The sequence below is a fragment of the Syzygium oleosum genome, unplaced genomic scaffold (assembly GCF_021117445.2).
Source record: "Syzygium oleosum isolate NSW1041296 unplaced genomic scaffold, Sole_v2.1 Sole_v2.23, whole genome shotgun sequence".
In the NCBI taxonomy this organism is placed as follows: domain Eukaryota; kingdom Viridiplantae; phylum Streptophyta; class Magnoliopsida; order Myrtales; family Myrtaceae; genus Syzygium; species Syzygium oleosum.
The window spans coordinates 1,363,688-1,381,730 of NW_026607507.1; the positions used below are offsets into that span (position 1 = coordinate 1,363,688).

General features: G+C 40.2%; 1 protein-coding gene and 1 pseudogene across 1 annotated transcript; both read right to left on the reverse strand.

Annotated features, from left to right (window-relative positions):
* Window positions 1-2,561: 2,561 nt before the first annotated feature.
* On the reverse strand, window positions 2,562-4,385 carry LOC115674804 (peroxidase 44). Its single transcript, XM_030597318.2, has 2 exons — window positions 4,114-4,385; window positions 2,562-3,505 (listed from the first exon to the last, which is right to left on the reverse strand). The coding sequence occupies exons 1-2, from the start codon at window positions 4,315-4,317 to the stop codon at window positions 2,741-2,743; spliced, it is 969 nt and encodes a 322-aa protein (XP_030453178.1). The 5' UTR covers window positions 4,318-4,385; the 3' UTR covers window positions 2,562-2,740.
* A 9,452-nt stretch (window positions 4,386-13,837) lies between these two features.
* Window positions 13,838-15,284, reverse strand: LOC130134792 (uncharacterized; annotated as a pseudogene).
* Between the last annotated feature and the right edge of the window lie 2,759 nt (window positions 15,285-18,043).

Consider the following 18,043-nt stretch of genomic DNA (forward strand, 5'->3'; position numbering starts at 1 on the left):
GACCCCTAGACAAGTTAACCTTATGAACCAATTAAGACTCACGTTAAAATTTGGTACATAATCCTAACATGAAATGATTCGTGCTTGACGGTGTGACGGTGTGTTTTTCTATACAGATTAAGTTTTCTTGACAAAATGATTGTTTAACATAGTATCGAGAAGTCCAACTCTCTCCCTCTTACATTTTCGTTCTGCCTATTTCTTGCCAGTGTAATATCATCATGTTTATGCCTTCAAGTATCTATCATATGTAGTTAATTATGTCCGACCTACAAATTTTGATACACTAATAATTGGTTCCTTTCAAGAGGAATTGTCGTTGCTCATAGAGCTCCACCTAAACCCCTGACGTAAGCCAAGCGTTGTGTAATATCCTGGATTAACTTACTGAGATATTTTCTGCTTTGACCCATCTCATACCGAGCATCACGGTTTCCTTCCCAGGAAGTCGCCCATTTAGGAAATGCTCTCACCTGAGCATGCTTAACTTTAGAGTTTCAAAATTAAGTCAAAAGGCGTTTTTGTGAGTTATATTTCAGAATCGCTCTTGGCCTATTTGGTGCACATTTCAATTAATCCTGCCCCATTCCTCATCCTAGAAGCCCGCCAGGAGCCATTCCTTGTCCTGTCCCTCTAGCCCCGACGACAACTCCCCACCTTTGTCGCGCCGGTTCATTACGTGTTGAGCTTGATTACTTGTTATAACAAGAAACCACGATCTATGTCGAATGTTCCCTTAACATCTGCAAAAGAAATTCCTCGTCCTCCCGTCTTTAATTAATTCATTCATCGACGACTCCAATCAATAGCGGCGAAGGTTCTTTGTCTCGCTTTCTTTCAACTCGAGTATGACTCAGCGCAGCTTTAATCCTTCATTCCCGCAGAATATCATCAGCACGGCCCAATGACAAATCCCATGCTTTAATCCCACGAATGATTTTGTAACGTGAGCGGCTTTTATTAGCTTATTGTTAAATTTTGATTGGGATTAAAAGGTAACTGCTGCAGACACCCTCTTGTGACGAGCACTCAACTTCTTCCCAGAAGTTTCTTCGAATCAAAAGCAAACGAGATTGATTGTTAAGATGCACATATGAGTTGTGTTAGAGAAGTTCCACATCAAAAAATTAATATGGTGTTGGATAATTAATATATCCTAATTCGCCCATAACTTATTGTCTTGAGCTTTTCAGTGAATGTGGATCCAACTTGATATATTGACAAGCTCAGACTTAGACTTCCTCTTGGAGATCTCTCTAAGTGAAGGTATCGAGCTTCTAGAGAGCAGGACTTATTTCGAGTGATGCAATTTTAGGTTATGATTTAGGAGAGAGAGAAGTCTTTGACAGTAGATATTGATGAAGCAATTCTCTCTCTTTCAAAAGTTCTAAGGGGGCAGCGGTCAACTCGCAAACCCTTAATGCGTCGAAATGATTGATCATTCAATTTTTATTCATCTTGTAGCTTCATACATAGAGTTTCGAAATCACTGGATTTTGTATCGAAAATCCAAGTATACAATAAAAGAACACCTAATCTTTCTCTCAAAATTGTTTAGGAGGGGATGACGGACCATCACAATCCACCATAAGCTCGGATGTGTCGACATGATTGATCACTTTAATTTTTTGCTTAATTTTTATCTATACGAAGGTTTGAGGTCAACGAATTTTGCAAGCCAAATCTTACGTTCCATCCTCTAGGCGTAGTGCTTTATATCGTTATTGAGTCACCATTGAACTTGGAACGCACACAAACCAAAGTATTAGAAGGTTAACGGTTGAGTGTTGAGAAAACTATGAGTTTAGTATAACGTTATATGATGAATAACCTTTCGATTAACTTGAAACTAAAACACATCAAAAATTAGAATTGACGGTTAGCAATAATTCTTTTTTCTTTCTATCACATTTTTACTCTAACAATTGACTGTGAGAATGCAATTGAAACAAAAAAGGATGGATCACATTTTATGTAAATGTTGCTTCACGAATTATGAATTTTGCAAGCGTGTGGTCAGAGAACGGGTTGGGCCTAAACACCTTGAAATGGGTTGAGGGGGGATTTCTTAGATCAGGCTCGGCAACCATCGGCCTTTCTTTGGAAGGGCTTGGCCTTTACAAAAATAATCTATCCAGTAAAATATCTCTAAAAAATGGAAAATTAAATGGAAAATCTTGCTCTCAGATTGATGAAGCTATTGGAGATATTAACAATCTTCAATTATTGAGAGAAATACAACCAAAATTGAAACAACCAAAAAAACTTCTAAGTAATGATTCATGCCATGTGGCATGTTGATTCGATCAAGTATTCTTGTGTATAACAGTTTTTGAACATGCATTGAAATTAAAACTGACATGAATGAGAGCATGGTATTGCAAGAATGGCTTTCCCAATTTCATTAGCTGTCTTGCCTTCTCCATATTTGTCAAGCAAGAACGAAATCGGTCTAGACTAGCTTAGGTGGTCTTGCAGTAATTCATGCCAACGCATCCAAACTCATTAATTGACTATAATTCGCAGACCTAAATCTCTAAGCACAGTCCTTGGAACATAAAGACTTTTAATATAAGCTCATTATTCAAAATCAGTACTTGACCCACAATGAAATTCAATGACAATACATTCCCTTGCTGAAATGCTCGTCAAGTAAAATAATGAAGTGACATACAAAGAATTCTTCACAAAATTTAATCAAGTGAAGAAAGTATTCCCCCTATAGGGACATGTCATTAATTCACTTGGGCTGATTGAAAACCCTGCAATTCCTCCTGATCTCTCCAGCATTCCCAGTGAGAACCTGAATATTTCCCAGCTTCACCATCGCACTCGCGAAGCTATTCTTGAAACTGTCCGCATCCGACGCAAACCGAGAAACGATGCCGGCGCTAGATTTGTCCACGGCAAGCTCCTGGTCGATTTGTAACACCCCTTTCTTCTGCATAATTTGTCTGTAGAACTGGTTATCCATAATGAACGACGTGCTCTGGTCCAAAAAAGCAGTCGGGTCGTTGCTCGTCGAGTCCCCACAAATTCCCTTCAGCTTCGCGACCAAGCTCGAGTCCATCGTTGGATCCGGAGCTCCAGTGCCTTGGAAATTTGAAAGGCGGTCTTGGAACAAGCTGCAGTGAGCGACTCCAACGGAGTGGGCGCCCAGAAGAGTCACCATTTCTGTGAGGGTAAACCCTTTTGCAGTGAAAGCTTGTAGCGCCTCAGATACCGTGAATGAGGGTCCCGGCAAGTTCACTTCATTCGGGTTTGAAACCAGACCGTCCCGCCTTCCCGTAGAGACATTGTAGCTGGGGCCTCCGGCGAGGAACACGGAGTCTCGAGTTGCTAGCGTGACAATGTCAGCGCAAGACACAGTTGACGGGCATGCAGCCTCAAGGCTCTTCTTGGCTTCGTCGATTATGTCGAATCCTCGCACGGAGAAGTTCGGCCCCGCGGATTTCTCCGATGGCTTCTTGGTGGTGGAGTCGATGAGGATGGATGCATCACAGCCCTGGAAAGAAAATGAGGGACAAAATGTGAGCGGCATGCCTTTCATGGTGAAATAGAGGCGATAGACCTAATTGACACCATCACTCAAGCAATAATGAGATTTACACTATCGTTTTCTTAACAACTCTTCATTTATAACCTTGTCCATATCATATACACTGTAGAATGTGAACTTTCCAAACATTTTTCTCCCCTAGTGTGGATATTATACCATCATATTGGGGTCGAGAAAATGTTAATATATAATTTGTATCACGACATTCTACCAACTAATTTAGCATCCATCTTTATGGCGCAACATCATTCTTCTTAAATCAGTAGTAAATTTTGCATATTATCTCTTGAGCTCTAATGGGTTTGAGTTGACGAGACTCAATTTGATTAAGAATAATGCTAGCTATACTAAGACTAGCTCAGAAAATTGGTACATCGGCAAATGCGGTAGCCAACAGACTTCGGATAAATGCCATTCAACACTTAATAATCTAGCATGCCACATCGCCTAACATATCAATCTATAAATAGCTTCTTAGTTAACCTAGTCATTTTCCTCGATTGATAACATTTCAAAGTCACATATTCATGTGGCGGAAAAGGCAAGTAACTTACCCTCACGAAACAATCGTGAAAATGCATGCGAAGCAAGGCGGCCGTGATCGATCGATCGGTTCCGAATCTCTTCTGAACAACTTGCCGCACGATGGATTCTGCTTGCGGACAGGTGGAGCTGTAGAAGCCGACCCTCAAATCAGCCAGCGCAAGAGGAAGAACAAAGAGGAGCACAAGAACTGCGTTCTTCATTTTGCACGCCATTAGCGTCCTCAGCCAATACTAGCGAATGCGTATGAAGTGAAGAAAAAACACTTGTGTTTCTCAGTTCTGACGGACGATGGTTACAGGACAACGAGACCATGCAAATTTATAGGGTGTTTGAGGGAATAAGTTAAGGTGTGGGCTGCGGGAAATGGCAAGAAAACGAGGGAGCCGGCGAAGTCAAAGGTGACGACTATAGCACATAGATTTTGAACCATATGTTGAACGGATAAAGCTTTTCGCCGAAACTATATTGTAATGTGCATGCATTTGCATATTCTTTGACCATTTCTTCACGTGGAAACAAGAAAATCACTCTTTTTGGTTCTGTCGTTTGTGGTGATGTGCATTATTTATTCATATTCGCTGTATATGATCAAGCTGAATCGCACGAAGCCGGTGTTTATAAAATTTTATGTGAGATCGTGCCCATAAAAGTTCGGTTATTTCTTACGCTCGCAAGTGGCCAAGTGCAAGCAATTCGCACGTTGTCGAATTTTTTCTTCTTTTTATTTTAAAGCAAAGATGTCTAAGAGTTGAAATGAAAGTCTTTTTCCTTCACGGGGTATATCTTGAGCTCAAAGATGTGTCGAAGTGGATAAGTATATGCACCAAGCGACAAGAGAATTGGTTGGCTTCTTCGAAGCAGACATTGACTATCAACAACATCGAGGAAACTTCGCCGGTATTCAAGTAGTGTCCGGGTTGTTTTCATATTTCTTTTCTTTTCTTTTCTTTCTTTTTTTCTTCTTCCTTTGCCAATCATTGGGCCTCGGCAAAGGCCCGCGACTGACCTCAGGCAACGACTAGCGAGGGTTGACCTCATCCGGATCCGGCGAGGGTCGACCTTGCCAGCCTCGCCAACTTCGGGCAAGCCTCGACCTCGCCAGATCTTGCGAAGCGAGCCTCGTCCAAGGCTGACAAGGTTGGCCCTGGCCAGATCCCAGGGAGGGTCGACTTCACCAGATCCTGATGAGGTCGAGCCTCTCCTGAGGTCGGTGAGGGCGACTCTCGCCAGTCATCGGCTGTGGCCGGTGGCTTGAAGCAGAAAAAGGGAAAAAAATTTCAAAAAATTCAAAAAAAATGCAAAATTTATCTAAGTCAACGCTGGCCGTGTCACGTGAGACATTCGGCATCCACATTAGCGATTTCCGGCTAAAATTAACCAGAATGACTACTTGGTAAATTGTCAAAATGTTTAGCATTAAATTGGCTAAATTAAAAGATTTAGGACTGAATTTGCACAAATACAATAGGTTTAGGACTTTTGTGATAATTTCCTCATATATAATGATACTAGTTAAAAAAATATGGAGTATTTAGTAACATGGTTGGCCGCTAGTACATGTTGAATAAACCCACAATTTTATAGGTCTGGCTATAGTCAGTCACGTCACTTAATAGATAAATCAATTTTGTTGATACATCTTAATCAACTTAGCCTTACTACGTAGGTCATGGTTTCCTCCACTTCTGATTGAAGGAAGCATCTGATTAGCGAGTTACATGCTTGGGTATGATCCACGTGTAACCCTAAAATGGATAACGCAAGATCAGTCCCACCTCCTCTCTTTTCCCCTCTCTCTACGGTGACGACCATGGTAGGCGCACCGTACATCGCCGCTGCACTCCATTCGCCATCGCGTTTGCACCGGCCCCTCTACCGCGCCTGCCGACATTCTCTGCTATGAATCTAGTCCGCCTTGAGCAAAGCCACCTTGGGTCTGCTGATGATCCCACCACCACCAACCAAAGCTGCAGCCCCGTCTTTGGTGTGATCGAGCCAGGTCGACCTTGAGTACCACCGGCGACCATAGATAGAGGCAGATCTATGGTCATCAATGTCGAGCCATCATCAGCCTTGATTTGAGGTTGAGAGAGAGAGAGAGAGAGAGAGAGAGAGAGAGAGAGAGGAAGGGAGCAGTGAAAACATAAGGAGGGAAAGAAGTGGGCTTGGCGATGGGGGTATAAGGTTCGAGCAATCATCAACGTCGCCTAAGGCCCGTTTCGTTATGTTGGCGAAACCTCTAGTTTATATCTTGTTCGTACGCGAAACGGTCTGAGAAGCTAATCCTCAAATGCTCTCGGCTGGATGATCTAAACTTCATTAACAAAATTGAGTCTTCCATGCCTAAATGAATAAGGATCCTGAAGGAGGAGGCTTAAATGTACTATTACCTTAAGGTGGAGGAATTAAGTTGAATCAACACAGTAATGGATGTAATTACAATATGTATTAGCAGTTCAAGAAGCGCAACCTTCCGAATCAATTGTTTGCTCCCGGAGAGGATAGCGATCAATCTACACAAAGATCTAAGCCCGGTGGCTTGTGGTTTAATTCAAGCTGGGGAAAATATTCAAAAATTATATTGCACAAATTTAAAGTTTAGGGATCGCATTGCACATTGGGCCAAAATTCATGGACTATTTGTGTCATTATCCCTTCAAGCTGATATTACGAGATGTGACAGATTTATTTGGAGAAAAGTCATCTGAATGGTTGATTTGACTAGTTATAGACGCTTGGTGTTCGGTATATGTTGAATGCAAGAAACTATTTGACCCTTGATATATGTTGATAGGCTGGATGATTCTAAACAATATGACAATGAAATTTGATAAAATTTGATAGGTATGAGTAGAAAACAAAGGCGTCGTTTCGAAATTTAATATAGATACACCACCTCACAAGTTGGTGTCAAAAGTCACTTCAGCCTGAGGATAAACGTGGCTTTTTAAATTTTAAATGAGGACATAAACATAAATCCACAAGGCCTCTTATTAAATTTGGAAAATTTATCTAAAAAATCATAAACATATTGCACTTTTGTCAATTCAGTCATAAACATTTCAATTTTGACAATTGAATTCTAAACCTTTTGCCAATTTGCTAATTGAGTCCATCTGTCAAATTTTGGCCGGAATTCACCGACGTAAACACCGGCCAAAATTGTAAGAAATTTAAAGGCGGTGTCATGTGAGGTTGGGTTGGTGAAGAGAGAAGTCTCCAACCCATGCACACACAATGTCACTCAGGAGCTGACGATGTTAAATGTGATGGATTTTGAATGGAACGTTGGACGCTTGCGATTCTTTTGCTAAAAGCAATGCAAATATGCGTTTGGTGTTGTTCTTTTGCCCGAGAATTGTAAGAACTTTGGCGTGACAAATCTTCACTCAAAAGGCCAAGGAAAATTAATGTAAATTGGTTTTCAGTCATTAATGCTCACGGCTCCTTCGTGGCAAAAACACGGTTCCAGATCAATCTATTGTCTTCCTATATACATGCACTCGTAAATCCATCTTGAGTGTGTATTACAATGGCTAATAAAGTAATCGGGACAATCGCTCTGATCAAATCGAATCGAATTACACGTCAAAACAGTGAACATGATTTCATTATTAGTCTTCCGGAAGATTTAGGACGTGAACTTCACATGGATGATTGCACTTTAAACTAGGTTTAACTAGAAAGTATCCTCAGTCAAGTTCGCATGTTTAAGGAAAGGTGGCCTTACCCTCGTTAGTCCTAGTCCATGTCCGTGGAATCAAAATATGACAGCTATAAAATTCGTCTCTGTACGAAGCAAGAAGAACCAGGCTTCAGTCAAAACATGCGTTTTCTTTTCAGTCAACGCCGAATAATTTCTTCGTGTTTTGTGGACGCAAAACTTTGAATACAAGATTGGACATAGGATTCTTCTTGACGAGAAGGTACTGGGCTTCTAAAGTGTGCTCCCCAACATACTCCCCATCCCACAGTTGCCGCCACCGCCGTTCTCCTTCTTGGCCGCCGCTGTCAAAGTCGTCATCAGTGAGATGGCTAGCAAGGATCACCTAGATGAGATGAGTAGGTGATTTAAGTACTTTTTAATCAATTTAAAGCGGAAGTAAAAGATCAAGGATAAAGTCTGAATAGCGTTCAGATTTTAAACAAACTTTAAATGCAAGTGTGCAATACAATGTGATAAGTAGAAAGAGTTTTAAGGGATAAGAAAATCTGCACACAAGGCGTATAGTGGTTCGGCTTAGATCAAGCCTATGTCTACTCTCCCACGCTGACAGCCTACTGGCTAGATTCCACTAATTAAATCAATGAGAAGTTACAGCAAGTTGTGCCGCTTAAACCCAAGCACTTCTCCCTGAAGCTGGTGCTGCTTATACCAAGTCGATAAATCACACCATCTCACACCTAAGCACACACTTGTAACACTGTCTACACCTCTCAAATGATTACACTTTATAGCTCACAGAAGACAAGTATAAGTGTTCAAAGTACGCTCAGACTTTGGAATTCTCGATTTAGGACTTCGTCTCTCACTTCTGCTCCTCGGCAAGTTGATCTCCTTTTATACTCCTCCACTTCCAAACTAGCCGTTAGATAGTCTTCAAAGGATCGTCTTCCAATCTACCTGTTGACAGAGCTGTATCAAGAAGATTGCGTAACCGTTGAGGGACAAAATTTGAATCTCTGCTGAATCTAGTCGCCCATACAACCAAAGTCTTGGTTTCCATAAGTAAAGCTTCTTCACTTGGAAAGTGACTTGTCTCGAGATTAATTGCCAATCAATCAAGATGTTTTGCATATTAAACCGTTGCAAAACAGTCTTCACGATTGAGTCAATCAAATTATTTTAAGTGTGAAATCCAAGCTAGCTAGATTACTAGATGTTATGTACATTCTGAATACGTGTCACGTTCTGGACTTTACGTTCTGAACTTATATCACGTTCCGGACTTTACATTCTGGACTTATGTTTTGAACTTGTGTCCATAGTTCATCATCTCTGGTGTAAAGTCTGAACCTCTTCATCTGCAATGTAAAGTCTGAACCTCTTCTTCTGCAATATAAAGTCTGAACCTTTTCGTCTGCGGTATATCGTCTGAATCTCTTATCTACACAATCTGAACAAGATTGTCATATGTTTCTCTTCCAAGAATAACTTCCTAAATCAAAATACTTCAAAACATTTATCAAACTTACAAGACACACATGGATAGTTTTGTCAATTTCAAAATCTATTAGAAGATTTTCCCATCAATCAGCCCCTCCACAAAGTTGACTCCACCACACAAAGACCCTGTCCCTCTGTTTTCTCACTTTACTCGGTCTAGGCGAGATCTCGAAGAGCTCGGGGCTTCTCCACACCCGTCGAGGGCAGTCCAAGAAATGGTATTTAAGCTCTTGGCTAGACAAACTTGTGCTAAGTTTGCTTCTAATCAATAAATTTTAGCTGGTGGATCCAACCAGGAAGCTTAGGGCGCGAATGGTAACCATTCTACTCCAGAAATCAAATTCTTGCCAGAAATTGATTTCCGGAGTTCTTGCCAGAAATTGATTTTTGGATGAGAAATCTATTTGATAAAACGTGACTAATTCTGCTCTAGAAATTGATTTCTGGAACAGAAATCTATTTTTATTTGTTGATTTTTTTTGCACCTAAAAAAATTTAAATTTCACTCAAAGTGGGTGATCACAAGTATTCTAAGCCATTCTGTGAAGTTTTAAAATTTTTTATTTTTTTATTTTTTTGGGCACCTCAAAAAAAATAAATTTCACTCAAAGTGGGTGCCCAAAGGTATTCTAAGCCATTTTATGAAGTTTTGAAATTTTTGATTTTTTGATTTTTTTGGGCACCTCAAAAAAATTAAATTTCACTCAAAGTGGGTGCCCAAAGGTATTATAAGCCATTTTGTAAAGTTTTGAAATTTTTGATTTTTTGATTTTTTGGGCACCTCAAAAAAATTAAATTTCACTCAAAATGGGTGCCCAAAGGTATTCTAAGCCATTTTGTAAAGTTTTGAAATTTTTTATTTTTTTGGGCACCTCAAAAAAATTAAATTCCACTCAAAGTGGGTGCCCAAAAGTATTCTAAGCCATTCTGTGAAGTTTTGAAATTTTTGATTTTTTTTATATTTTTTGAAAAAAAATTCACCAAATTTCCTATTTTTCCGAAATCTAACTTTTTTTTATTTTCTGGAAATTTTTATGAACTTTTCTGGAATTTTTCAATTTTTATGCATTTTCTGAAAAAAAAAATTAGTGAGATCTCAAAATGTGTTATAAAGGTCACGAAAAAGAGAGAAAATAGGGAGAATGCATTTTGGAAGAGAGAAGCTACAAAAAGTAGCTTCTCTTTTTCTTGCCCAAAACTCATTATGGAATCAAGAATGCATTCTGGAATCAAGTATTTTTAACAAACGCATTTTTATTTCAGAATGCAAAAATTGCTCCAGAATGCATTCCGGAAATTTTTTAACAAACGCATTTCTGTTCCGGAATACATTCTGAAGCAGAATTTCTACTCCAAGATGGATTCCATGCGCGCCCTTACAACCTCAAAGTGCCAACTTGTACTGATTTTTTGCTTTTTGCTTTCACTAGGGGTGATCGGTTCCAAGGTGGATTGGGTCCAGACCTAGAACCTGAAACCAACCCTGTTATAATCAGTTCCTAATTTTTGGAACCTGAAACCGACCCTGTTTTCCTTGGACCCTGTTTTGGAACCTACCCTGTTTTTTCGGTCCGGTTTCAGGATCTACCCAAGAACCTGTTTTTTTTTTCCCCTTTTTCTGGTTTCATGAGCGGACTCATTTTTTGTTCCTTTTTCTGGTTTCAGCAGCTCCTTCGAATGGCAATTTCATGAGTGGACTCATTTCATTATATCCATCCACTTCAATTGATGTGTCTTTGTCTTGATCCATCAACTAAAATCAAATTATACAACAATGTCAGGATTTTACTGAAAACAAATTTAAGTAAGAGCCAAAAGATTGTTGCACAACCAAACAAAAGAACTTGTAAACTGAAAGCCTAAAGGTCACACTTGTTGCACACCAAACACTCACGAAACTTACGGGGAGAGGAATGCGACCAAGCTAACCAAACATGAACTCGATACTTGTACCAACATATTTGAAGCTTTTCATGCGTTTTTAACTACAGATATGAATTCCAGAGAGTTTCATATATGAATTCCAGAGAGTTTCAGACTTAGCCACAACAAATTCAATCCATGCATTAGAGATCAGAACCTGACATAATCAAACACAACACAACAAAGAGGGTTGATTTCAGCAGCCAATCGGGTTTGGGTCAGCATCACATGGTCGATCTGTGAGCTTTTGAGCATACAAAGAACAAAATGTAGAGACAAAATATTTCTTGCCAGAATTAACCATCTCACTGAAAGTCATTACTATGTGAACACACCCAGTTCTTGGACCTAATCTTTACCACAAAAAAGAAACTGTAGAGCTCAGTCGGACTAATCGAGCAAGAAGCAACAACAAGCACTAGAATTCCATGTCACAATCAGTAAACCAACCGCAGCAAATCAAGAATTGACCAAATTGAAGGAAAAGAGGGAACACAAATGCCAACATGAGCACACAGAGACGCGCGCGCACTGACACCACGAAGCTAATCCCACAAACCAACTACGACAATTCCAAAAATTTGAGAGAAGCTTTCACTGATCTAAACTCTAAAGCGGGCGATCTTGCATGAATGATCCAAAGGATGACGACAAGATCATAATAACCAGTTTCGAGTATAATGAGCTTGCAACATATAGAGTTTCGAGTTGAGGCCAACCACCGAAGTCAGGTACGCAACCAACGCTTACATTCTTCCATTAAACAAACTCAGAAGTCCAAGAAGCAAGAGATAAAAGTTTCAAAAAAAAAAAACTCAGACAAGCCGGATTCCGCAAGATCAAATGGCGTCTATTCCTTCAAGTCCTTCACTGATCATCAAAACTTAGAGAATCTTCTACACCAACCCAAGCTCGCGGCGAAAAACCCCTAAAACTCGAACGCAAAACCTCAAACTCGAACCCGAACACTTCCCCAACACTAGAACCTAAAAGAACAAACCTCAAACTCGCAACACTTCCCACACTAGACATTCAACTCGAGCTCGAAACCATCCGACCTTGCAACAAAGACGAAGAAGAGAGACTGAGGGAACGGAGGACTCACGGATCAGCGAGAGCCGGATGGGTGAAGTGAACGAGGAGCCTCCTCGGTTGCGTAATTGCGTTCTTGCGGCGATCGGCGAAGAGAGAACCGAGACAAAGAGAGAACCGAGACAGAGGAGCGGCGAAGAGAGAACCGAGGCAGTGATCGTGATCTAGATCTAGGGTTTTTTTTGTTTTTTTTTATATTATCTTAAAACTGGTTCTAAAACCGGTCCGGGTCGGTTTTTACTCGGAACCGGAAACCGGACCGGTTCTAACCGGTTCCAAAAAAATGGAACCGGTTCCCGGACCGGTTTTAACCGGAACCGGTTCCCGGACCTATTTTTCGGGTGGGCCGGTCCGGTTTCCGGGTAAACCCGATCCGGTTGCACACCCCTAGCTTTCGCTACAGTCAGCTCATTAAAGTAAAATGAATGGTCCACAAATATTGACTCTCTGAGTAGATTAATTAGTAGAAGTCAGACTCGCTTAAGGGATTTCATCAGATCAATTGTTGTAATATTAGCTAACGCGAAAGCTAACCCAGGATCTTGCAAATTATGTTAACGTAAAAATCTTCGGAGAAATAACGATAAACTATAAAAGAATACCCAAGATTTACGTAGTTCGGTCCGATGTATCGGTACCTACATTCACGAAAAGAGTCAACGCCATATAATTCATTATAATCGGAGAATCTAAATTTACAATCGCTCTATCACTTGCTTGAGTGTTTTCCGCACCTAGATTAAATCTATAATCCCAAGTATTTATAAATAAACAAGTCAAATGAATAAAATAAATTTACAGCACAATATTCATGTGTCTAGAGCTACCTCATTGTCTACCCACACGAGATCCTCCTTCCGTGGCTTCTGGGTTTTCCCTGTGCGGCGTACAAGGAAAGAGCACGAAGGAAAACCCCCCGCGGCCACAGTGTGCCCTCCTCGAAGGGACCCTTATGTGCGGCTCCTGTAGCTTCAAGACCCAACTCTTCTTCAAGGAAAGGACAACCTAGGGCTTCTAGCAGAAGAGAGCCCCTGGCGGCTACAGTCGTCTCTCTTTAGAACCCACGCCCTAATTCCTTCTCTTTATATAGGTAGGGTCAACAACTTTCCTTTTGTTGTCTTGGACCCTCCACCGAAACTAATATATAATAAAACGAAGAAGTGAGCACCTTCTTTTGTCATTTAGTGGCTTTCTTTTGTCCAACGTCCTCTCTCTGGTCACATAGTCAAACTTGGCTAAGAGAAGTAATTAGTGCATATTTTGTGTTAAATCTTGGACATTTATCCAATCGGGTCGGGTTTTGTGAACTGCTTAAATTCGAGATATAATTTAACACAAAATCTCTAAGCACACAATCGTTTTTCCATGTCCATCGTGATAAAGGTAGAATGAATTTGTCCGATGACTTTCTTCGTTCCTCCTTTTCCTTTTGTTTTACGATTTAGCTGGGGTCATAATTTCCAATGCAATCATAGATTAGGCAAATACTGAATTGCAGAAAACACCACACAGGCACATGAAAAGTTAACCCTTTACACACACACCCGAGAGACATGGAAAGTCACATCCGCCTCGCGACCTACTCAGTGGGGTGTGCCCACCATTTTCTATTAAATGAAGACCACTACAACATATGTTTTTCTGTAAAATGACAAGACATTCTCATATGCCAACAACACCAACACAGAGAAGCTTCAACCCCAAGAAAGAGAGGAAAAAAAACACAAACAAAAGAAAAGGAAAGGAAAAATCCCAACTCTCTCTTTGACCCTCTCTCTCCCTTCATTAGATTATACATGGGAATATACATATACAGTAGTTATAAAGATATAGAAAGAGACACTCTAGGCTCTTCCAGGAGTTCTTGGGTCATGATGGTTGTTGGCTCCTGTTCCAGGATAATCATTGCTTTCCATCTCCATCCTCCTCTCCATGAACACGATCTCACCTCCTTCACTCATTCCCATTATTCCATCCTGCAGTTTTGGCAATATCATGCCTCATTAGCGTCTGCTTATTTCTAAACAGAGCATTATATGGGTGCGTCAAGAAATTAGAGAGAGAGAGAGAACTACAAGTATTGCAGCGTCTCATGGGTGTGAGATCCACCGGATCTAAGAGTTTTTAGAGCACCAAATCCAAATAAGCCTTATGACACGAGGTATCTAAATCTTTCGAATCGAAAAAAAATCTCTCAAATGCACGCAGACTGGTCCGAGTGCATAAGGTGAGGCTCCCCACCGTCAAGGTCACATTGAGTGGGACTGCGGGAGCATGCATGTTTCCATGCTCTTTATCCATTTATCTCACAAACTTCTCTAGAGTTTTGTAGAAATTGTGCAAAGGCCTAAATTGGGTGTGCTGGATTCAATAAAAACAGAGAGATGCACAGAAGAAAAGGCAAGGCTTTCACTATGTTCATAGCAAGCCACTAGGCCCCAGATTGAAACGGAGAAGATCAATAAACAGAAGGATGAAAGGTTTGTTTGAGCTGAAATCCCGAGTTTTTCTCTGTACTTGACGATTAAATTCATTGGAAGCTTGATTTCCAATTAACTTTCAGGCAGGTGAGAGAGAGAGAGAGAGAGAGAGAGAGAGAGAGAGAGAGAGAGAGAGAGAGAGAGAGAGAGAGAACCTGAGCTAACAAGTCTGGAGCTGATACTTCATCATCATCCTCTTTCCTGCTTGACTTGAGACTCCCTGCGAAACAGAACAACAATTCAAAAGCATCAAGAACTGCCCAATCTACAGAAACAACAAAAGGCTAACTCAGGAATTCCAAATCTCCAAATCCAAGCCTTACTGGTTGAAGGAACCGCAAGGGATGAGAGAAGGCAAGAGAACCCCAGAAACAGCACCAGGAGCCTCGCAGCAGCAATGGTGGACTTGTGCTGTGCCATGTCTTCGAGGTTGAGAATAGGTAAATGCTTTTGGTGATATCGTGAAAGCAAAGTCGGGCAGGTGAAGTCTGGTGATGGGCATGTGAGAAAAATGCGTGCGGTGAGATGGAACTCTTTATAGAGAGAGAGGGAGAGAGACAGAGAGAAAGAGGAATATCAATGGGGATTTCTTCATTTTTTGTATATAATATAATGTTTGATTGAATATTTAATGCACCAGAAAGAAAAGTTAATCTTTCTCTCCAACCACAAAGTCAACTTCCACTTGTATAAGATGGGCTTCGAGTTCCCACTGGCCTAACTCTCTTACTTCATTACTATTTTTCCATGTATCCTTTTCGTAGTATCATTAACTTAATCTGTGCACCCACAACATTATTCTTTCTTATAGGCCCTTGGTTGCAAATGAAGCTGTACAATCACCAGACATTAAAAGTGTCCTCCAAGAGCCGGCTTTCTCTCTCTAGGAAGTTTGAATGCATGGGATCTTTTTTCTTTCAAAGATAATAATTCAAATGCTCCTGAACTTTTAATTTATTGCAATATGACCTCTAAAATTTAAATTTATTTGATATTGTTCATGAATTATTAGTAAATATTTAATTATTTTTTACCGAAACATCAGCCAAGTGACCATTCCAATAAAATCTAAAGTAATTACACAGTAATCTATTACAGTCTAATAATAGTTGAAAAAAATGGTCAGCACAAGTGCTGGCTAGTTCCTATCTCTGAAACTTTGCAGTTTGCACAAAGTCCCACGAAGTGTAACCACATTCACACGATGACACGCTACAAGTCTACAACCGCAAGTGCTAAGTCCCTGTCTGTTGAAATTTCTGTACTTTTTTGGCCCTACCTAAACTCAAATCAGGGCGAGAGGAAGGCCCCAAGCGACGAGAACGCTTGTCGTTTTGGACATAAATGACAAGCAGGCATGTCACATAACAATAAGTTCCCACCGCCCAAAATCATGCTTTGTCGCCTCTTTTTCTTTCTTTATGCTAGTCCTGACATCAATTATGTCACCCATGGATTTCATGCACGATGCTAAACCTCGTCCTTCAATTATTAACCTAAAAAACATCTATATTTTGCCTCACATATAATATTTTGGGGGAGAGAAATATATGAGGGTTAGTTAGGTACCATCATTGCATGGTGTGTTGTGGAATTAAGACAGTGAAGATGCAGTGAGCATGTTTAGTTTAATCATTAAGCTGGTGGATTTAACCTGCTTTCTAATATGATATATAATCTGTGAATGACGGCACATGATACTTAGAAAGATAGATCAATTGACGCAAGTGTGCATCGTTTACTAGATTTCCAAATGTTTGATAATTGGCCTTATAACTTGAGCTACTTTTATTTAAAGGACGAACAGCCTTCGAAAGATGAGTCTTCGCTTAAAATGCAACATATTATATGCACTCTGATCAACTTTGCGCGTGAGATGACTCATTACGGGCGTGAAACCCTCATGAGCACTTTGCAGTTTGGGACATATAACATATTTATATTGCTTCAAAAGTGTATTGTTGCACACTCTGCACAACATATATGAAAAACATGAGAAAAGTGTCTCGATGAAACGTGCCTCTGAACAAAGTATGTGTATGTCCGAGCATTATGTGCTCCTTACATGAATTATTTGCTGTCAATTCATTCTTAATCCTGCAGTGGACTTGCTACAACACAAAAGGGCACTTATCATAGTAGAGAGAGCAACACTTTTTGAGGTTTTCTGAAATGCCTAGGCCTCTTTAGGGACTTTCGCGGAAGCACCATTGATGAGTGAAAGTACTGACAATGTATGGAGACAATTGGGACAATCGAATGGAAAAAGGCTTGGGCAACAGGGTAAGTGGGTGGATTGTATTCATTGATTATATTGATTACAGTCCTTTTTCCCCCTCGAAAAAAGCAAATTTGCTTCCATATGGAATGAAAGTCAATTAAGGGGAAGGCATCTTAAGATGTTGACTTCTTGCCCAATGAAGTTTTGACAACTTAGTACTTAACGAGTATAAGTAGAAAATGGGCATCAATTGGGATTGTGACAAATCTGAGATTCTTTCATCTAAAGTTGCTGCTTGTGATAATGTTGTGGTGTCTCCGTGAATTTTAAGGTCTAGAGTCTCTAGACAAGATTCAGACTAATGTGAAAAATCTAGTCACCCACTATTTGAAGTTCTATCTAATGACCAGAGAGAAATTATTTATTATAGAAATCTACTTAGCGACGTGACGACATCAATTTAAACCTGAACAAATTAATCTACTTTCAAGTCAGAGTCACTTGGCAAGAATAATTAAGATAGTTCGTGCACAAATTTGCATCAGATGTTTTCACCGCACAGTACCACCAACACTAAACAGCAGCAAATCTTCGCCGTTATTTATCTAATCAGGCCTCATTAATGGAGGGAAGGTCCATGTGCGAGTCCATAGAAAGTGGGACACCAACAAGATCTCTCAGGGATTACAATCTTCCCTTTAGTTGCTTCTAAGTAAGTTCCCAAAGTGCATGGGTTTGTACTGAACCCACTAACACTAAATAAACTAAGCATCATGAAGGAAATCCTCGCTTGATAGAATTCTAATTTAAAGAATGTGTAGTCATGTTTTGAGAAATGTTAAATCAAAGAGAGTCTTTACATGTACAAAAGAATAGTGGGTTGTTGGCAAATCTCCTTTTGCAATAGAATCTTGACACCCAACTCATCAAGCTCATCCAATCTTCAATAAGATATGGATCGAGGCATTTATCGTATCAATTCGCTCCACTTGCTTCGCAATATTCATACACGACATAAACCAACTATAAGCAGCACTGCCAACCTTTATTTTATA

Bases quoted from the DNA above. Each gene is read 5' to 3' on its own strand.
- LOC115674804 (XM_030597318.2), bottom strand. From the start codon at position 4,317: ATGGCGTGCAAAATGAAGAACGCAGTTCTTGTGCTCCTCTTTGTTCTT. The intron at 3,506-4,113 runs GTAAGTTACTTG...TTTTCTTTCCAG, and splicing joins TTCACGATTGTTTCGTGAGG to GGCTGTGATGCATCCATCCT.